Below are 7059 nucleotides of genomic sequence, written 5' to 3'. Positions count from 1 at the left end.
GTCCCTGCACTGCCACACGCTGTGGAGCTGCCACCAGGATCTGTGGGAGAGAAAAGCACAACCTTTCCTCCACTGAAGCAGGAAATAACTCTTTCTTTGCTTTCAGGTCAGTCTGCGCCAAATTTCATTCCCAGTTATGATTTATTTGTTTTGTTACTCATCACTATGTGTTACAGATTTTGTGTTTGTGTGTGCAATTTAAGCATCATTTATTCTCCTCCACCCAGAAGACCTTGGGTTAGCTTGGCAAAATTAGCTGCCTAATATATTTAACTAAAACAGACTGGTCGTGCTGCCTGGTTCATTTTTAAAACATTTCACATCTGCGCTGGGACTCTGGGAGACATCATTCATTATTGTTTCTGACTGGTTGTGATTATTACCCAGACATCCCGTCATTATCTCTCCTCAGGCACTGCAACTGCTGGCCCTTAAAATTGGCCACACAAGCACTGCCAATCAAATTGCCAAAGTAATAAAAAAATAAATAAAAATATCACTGCTAACCCACTGTCACCTTCATGCTATGTCAAACGATTCCAATAAGGAATTTTGATGGTTTTTTTATAGGACAGGGACCTCACAGATGGGGATATTCACCGTTTTTTTACAACCTGCCAAGAAGGCACGAGCAAAGTAATTCAGGTAAAGCATCTTGACAAAGTATGGAAGAGGTGAAGTGCATCTTTAGCATCAATAATTTAAATCATACATTTTTACTAACAGTCTGCAACGGTGCTTAAGAGCGAGTGGGAGAGGGTAGAAAAAATGGGGTGGATGGGAAAGGAGGGAGAGAGAGGCAGCTGTGAGTCTGAGCCCTTCCTCTTGTCTCCCAGTGGATCTGATTAAAGTGCCAGTAGAGTGGAAAGTGGGGTGGTCTACAGCCATGACTGGCCCTCAACGGGATCTATTTTCAGGCTACAGAGAACAGAAAAGCTCCCACCCACCAGGAGATGCAAACTTGCAGAAACAAATAAAAGCATAGACTCCACAATTGTGTTACTCTTTCTCTTTTTTTAGAGTGTTTGGCTTTAAACCCAGCATCCACTCTTCCATTACCTACAAAACACCAATTCCAATGAAAACTGATGGGTCAGTTCCTTTAATTATAAATATCTTTACGACAATATGAAAATACTGAGCATTTAATAGCACATAAGTAGTAGAGACATTAAAGGAATTTTCCTGGCAGTGAAGCAGAAGTATGCAGCAAAGCAAACTAGAAATATTTCAGTAAAGTACAAATAACTCATAATTATAATTCACTACAGTGCTGGAGTAAATGAACTTAGTTGATTTCAATATCCAGTTTATTTAACCCTTTCTAGGGCAGGTTTCTGGAGGTTCAGAGAGCTGCCTCTCAAGCTCACCTCTAAAATGTCAGGCAGCAGAGAAGACATAAGATACAGTCTACACATTTAACCTCAGGCTTGGAAATTGTTGATCTAATACATACTCTGTTTGAATGCGGTGTATTCCAACCTAACTTGCCTTCTTTTATTTGTCCTTTTCGATGGAGATCCAAATGCAGAAGGCATCCAGAAGCTGAAACTCGTGAGAACCCACTGAGAGAGACATCTTTTGGAATGAGACCACAAGAAATGGGAACCCCGGCTGCCTTCTGGAGCCAATATCTTTCCCTTCCTTTGGTTTTGAAGTGTAACCTGTCCAGAAAAACAGCTACAACGCAAGCTAGATCATACAGTCAAAGAAGAAAGAGTTCATGATGTAGCACAGACTAAAGGAAAAAACACACACAACAAACTGGAGATGGCAGATGTTTTTGAAAACAGCAAAGCAAAATGGAAAACTGGACAACTGAAGAGAAACTGATGCAGAGAACTGAAGTAAAGTGCACAGAGGTCACAGGATGAAACGGTCAGATAGGCAGGATAAGAAGCAGAAGCGGGATCTTTAAGCTATCATACCAAATTTCAGTTTTCAGAAATGATAACAAAGTTGCCATGCGTGTTCTGGAACCAACTTTTATTAACAATATGATGAAACTTTTTGATGTTTGGAAGCTACTACATGTTCTGGCTTTCATGACTGAGTTTATGGCGCCCTCTATTGGTGAAAGAAATGCAATGACGTGAGAAAAACTGCTGGAACATTGACTTCAGCCTCCCTGCAATATTGACAACAAACATCCAAAAATGAACTATTTAGCTAAAAGAGGTTTGAATCGACTTTTTTTTTTCTTTTTAGGTTTCTGGTCCATTATTAGACATTTGGGATAAAAGTTAGTGCAAAAGAAAAAACAACAACAACCTTTCAGTCTGCAGATATATTCTGTTATTTAAAAGCAAATGCACGCTCAGACTGAAAACAGGAAGCTAGTAATTCTACCATTATTTATGAAGTGGCCTCCCTGAGGCCGACTCTAAGCAGACTTAGACTGGCTGAGAGGAACTGGACTCCTACCAAACACCTGGAACAACAGAAGCTTTCAATTGCTTGGTCCCCAGGCCCAGCGTGTTAAATGAACACTACACAGCAGGAGGAATTTAATCAGCAGTGATAATCTTGCAGTGGTTGGGTAGAACTATTTAAACAGAAGAAATTCACTTTATTAAATGTATTAAAGACATAAATACATGCTAATGTGACTTTTATTGTAATCTGCCACTGGGTGTCATTATTGGGCTGAGGGACACACAGTAACTCAAACATCCACAGAGAAGTGGGAAGCATTTTTTGGCATTTAATTGCAAATTCTTTTGTGGGTGTGCAAAAACATTTTAGTATCCAAACTTCATGATGTTTTAAACGATTTGTAACAATCCAAAATGCTGCGTTTGGCCCACATGATCTTTATTTTGATTATTACAGGAGTAAAGTGTAAATCTGTTTCTTGTATGCATGTATGCAAGAGTAAACACATTTTAAATAAATGAACAATTCAGCTGAATGCCCAGAGGTATGGACAGAAGGCACTGGAGCAGAGCAACACATTAAATGAGTCCATCTACTTAGCAAGCTATTCAATCAACAAAGCAAAGTCTGCCAGTGAGAGGCCACTAACTGCAGACTTGAGGAGCCAGACTGACCACTGAGGAGATTTAGAGTGGCCCAACTCTTCAAAAAAAAAAAAAAAAAAAAAAACCCTTCTCCTTTTCCAGTTCGCTAACCACACACACTGGGCCTTAAAGCCAAATCATCGTGGAGGGGGAGAGCCGAGAGGTCTCGGTGTCTGCCACTCCATACTGCTACATAAAAAGAAGGTGAAGGATGCCGTGTGAGCAATTGGTTCCAATTGACAGAGGATTGGTCATGGTCAGCCTTCTGAGTGGAAATCCACGTGAGAATGTAGCATTTGGACCAGCAAGGGGCACAAGAGGCCAATGGCAGACAATGAGGCCACTCAGAGGAGTCTGGCTGCTGTGGAATAGTTGGGACACAATCTCCTCTGGTTTAACCCTTCATCAGCTAGTTATTCATTCAACTTAATGCACAGAGGTGGAGCTTGTGTAGTAGAAATGTTACATGCATAGTTCAGGTAATGTGCTGATAAACTGAGGGAAGCATTTGGAACCAAACGCCGATTTGAGCCGTTTTATCTATGCATCGAAGCATACATAGAGGGCTACTCTGATGATTGTGTTACATCAATAAAAGATCAAAATCATTTACAGCAGGCTGCACCATAAATTAGTTAAAAAACCTCCTCTGTAACCTCGAGAGGCAACTCAACAGTTACCATCCTTGTGACTTTTTCACCAATTAGGCAGGTCCTGCTCACAGAATGAGACCGACAGCTTTCAAGTCTCAAAGGGCCCGAGGGTCAGCGCTCAATCACAGTCAGGCTGGAGAGTTTGTGTGTTTCAGCTAGCTACTAGTTGACAGGGCAAAGCTGAGGTCAAAAGAGGTGGGGGCCAGTGATTGGTATGGGTGTGGACTCCTGCCAGCTCAAAAGAGAAGGTTTTGTCGCCAAGACACTGGCCGAATCAGGCTTCCCTTTCACAGTCCAGCCGCCCCTCTACTCCAGGCCTACAACAGCTGATGACAAGGCCCCAGCTGCTAATTATCCGGCTGATGGAGAGTCACTGAAGTGCGACTGTCAGAGCAAGGGGTGGCCCTTGTGTCTGCAATGGGATATATCTGCGGCAGACTGGGGGATAAAAGAAGTTGAACTGCAGGTGCAGGTAGTTCTTTAAAAGCAGTAATCCAGTTGATTTTTGCATATTGTGAAGTGCCTTTGCACATGTGAGTAGATAATAGATAATAACTCTCCTGTAAAACAGGGTACCATAATAATAATTTAACTGGGTCAAAATTCTTTACTTTCAGCTGTACCCGGGACGCTGGGTCCTGGGTCGTACATCACTGTGTGTGCGTTACAGTATTTTCAGTCTCTTTAATACACAGTGCAGTGTCCACAAAGCCCCTCTTTGTGAATCCATCCTACATCATCATCTGTCCAGAAGATACCGGAGCTGTACCTGTTGAATTCCATATGTAGTACTCTTTGGACTGAAGTTCTCGGGCTGAGGGCAGGACAGACACAGTTGTTAGGGTCACCCAAGAGACAAATATTTATAAAAAAAAATTTTTTTTACTGTAAGCTTACATGTTACAATCCGTGGCTTGGCAGAAGAATAAACCTGCACCGAATGCTGGTCAACATAACACCCAGACAACGTCATGTCAGGCACTTTGAAATGCAACTGTGAAGAAAAAAGCCACTGATGAGGAGTAATAAATCTTTTTATCTCGTCTTACATTAATGTGAGTAGTACATGAAGACCATAAAGTAGTAAGTATGGGTGACGATCCTTGGCTACTGGTAATTATGAAACATAATAACTTACTTTGACATAAGCAGTAAGTTTTGTGCAGAGTGGGTCAGAAGGTCCTGGTGTTGGTCCAGAAAAGTTGATCTTACCCTCCATCGTAACCTCACGAGACTTTGGGAACTTTTGCCCTACATATCATTGAGAATAAAATAGTCATCCATTTTTTTAAAGTATGCAGATGCAGTGAGAGGGATTTTGTCTCTTATAGGGAGAGTCTGAAGCATAACGCTTACCCAGGACCCAGACAAGCAGGTTTTTCTCTTTTGAAACATCCAACTGTCCAGAGCTTACCTTCATATCTACAACACCCATTTGATCCCTGCACAGTGCACACAGAGACAGTATGCAGACAATCAATTAAATCGGATTTTTTTAACAGAGGTTACAGAACACAGCTGAATTACAGTGCAGTTTGTTTAATAGTCTCTCACACACAAGCAAGATACTATAACTCTGCTAAATTAGATTTAAAAACATTTAAAAGAGTTTTCCATTAAAAAAAATTTTCCTGCACACATATGTGCATTTGATTTTTCAACAATTTCTAAACTCCTAAAAGGGCTCTCAGTAATTATATTTATGACTGGATCATATTATGCTTGTAAAGAAAGCATAAAGCACGAGGAAATAGTGATTTTGAACTTTGTGTAGTTTACCTGTTAAAGAATGGCAGGTGAGCATTACAGAACTCAAAACTGTTCTTTATACTCTCATGAAGTTTGAGGGTTACTGACACGCGAAGCTGGTTCTCCTCTTCCTTTAGTTGGTATGAACCAAGTATGGGTGGAACAGGAACCTGGTGAGAAATTAAGATTTTAGCAGAAATCATTTACAAGATGAAAACATATCTGCAAGGAATTTGTATGCATACCTCAGAAGTATAGCTGCATAGTCTGAAGGGCTCTAGAGGAGGGGAAAAGGGAAACTTGTATGGCCCGGAGAAAGCTGAGCCATCATAATTATCCACACTGCTGGCAGTCAGGATACTCGAATCCAGAGATGTGACACAGGGATGGACCAGGATGTCCTGCAGTGGAGAACCATTTGGTGGCAGTGATAGAGTCACTGTCACATTTGGGAGCACCCCCTCCACTTCACACTGTTGAAAGAAGGGTAGAAATGTAGAATAATCCTAAATAAATCATTTCCAGAAGTTATAACATTAATCACTTTTTTTACATTGCGGACTTACTTTGCATGTCACGGTGCCATAAACATCCCAGAGGTCCTGTCTGCTTCGATTACCATACTGCATGGACCGCACTGTTTCTATCAGTCCAACGTTAACCACAGCTCGACCTCGGTGTAGTCCTGTCTTCCAGGCTGGCTGTTTCTGAGTTCCAACAGAAGTGGGCGCTGTGGGTGTCCCAGGTAGGGGGACATCAAGGGGTGTGCCAAGTGGACAAACCTGCAGGAGGACTGAGGGCACCATTGCCAGACGAGAGCCAAGCCCTTCACTATCAGGCTTACTCCCTGAGCCAAGGAGAAAAGTCTGTAGGCCTGCCAGAAGTGTGAGACCCTGTGAGACTGACAGCAGACTGGCCAGAGGTGGCCGCGGATCAGGAGGGACATCCACTAAAGGCAGACACGCCAGAATGAGAGGCCCTTGCGAGACAGTCAACACAGGCCAAAGTATTCCTTTTGCAGGTCCATCCACATGCAGCTCCAGGGCTGGTGACCGTGGACGGTAAAGACAGTCATCTCTGAGGGCTACATAATTCTTACCTGAGTCTGAAAGCCCCAGCTCAGTGAGCAGGAGCTGCAGGAAAGTACTCTCCTCTGGGACTGCTACATATGAGGAACCTGCCAGGCTCTTTGCACGGTGCTCCACGGTGGAAAACCTCCTGATGAAGGAGACACAAGACATGACAAAACACAGCGATCTATAAGTAATCCGAAAAAAATATGTTATGTTAGCATATATGTGACAATAATTAGAAGTCACAAACCTAGAAAAGCGTATTGACAGATTTCCTCCATTCTCGTGAGAAATAATCCACAAACCACGTACAGTCATTTCTACAGCAAACTCCCGACTTTATGGGGAAAAAAACAAAAGCGTCAAAATCTGATATTTAAATCTCCCTGTGCATGTGTTAAATTCATTTTTTGCCTCGCTGTATGAACATCGCTGATGCTCGCTACTTACTTCCTGCTTTTGTTGTTTCATGTGACAACTACGTCCAATCAGCTGACAAATGCGCTTGCGCACTTCCAAGCGGCTGTCCCCACCCTTCTCTCCCATACAGGAAGCTGGATCGCC

At 42.4% G+C, this 7059-nt stretch overlaps 1 protein-coding gene across 2 annotated transcripts; it reads right to left on the bottom strand.

Moving 5' to 3' along the window:
* Positions 1-1967: 1967 nt before the first annotated feature.
* On the bottom strand, positions 1968-7009 carry ap5m1 (adaptor related protein complex 5 subunit mu 1). 2 transcript variants are annotated; one of them, XM_085441054.1, is made up of 10 exons: positions 6946-7009; positions 6746-6832; positions 6522-6640; positions 5989-6371; positions 5668-5895; positions 5453-5592; positions 5030-5115; positions 4812-4924; positions 4571-4667; positions 1968-4487 (listed from the first exon to the last, which is right to left on the bottom strand). In XM_085441054.1, the coding sequence occupies exons 2-10, from the start codon at positions 6811-6813 to the stop codon at positions 4405-4407; spliced, it is 1317 nt and encodes a 438-aa protein (XP_085297180.1). In that variant the 5' UTR covers positions 6814-6832; positions 6946-7009; the 3' UTR covers positions 1968-4404. The 2 variants fall into 2 exon arrangements, with proteins under 2 accessions (XP_085297180.1, XP_085297179.1); XM_085441053.1 differs by having other exon boundaries at positions 5989-6640.
* Between the last annotated feature and the right edge of the window lie 50 nt (positions 7010-7059).

Source organism: Copadichromis virginalis, linkage group LG19 (genome assembly GCF_057382275.1).
Source record: "Copadichromis virginalis isolate Kocher_CV1m ecotype Utaka linkage group LG19, C_Virginalis_male_GT1.1, whole genome shotgun sequence".
In the NCBI taxonomy this organism is placed as follows: Eukaryota; Metazoa; Chordata; class Actinopteri; order Cichliformes; family Cichlidae; genus Copadichromis; species Copadichromis virginalis.
This window is presented reverse-complemented; position numbering and strand designations above follow the sequence as displayed.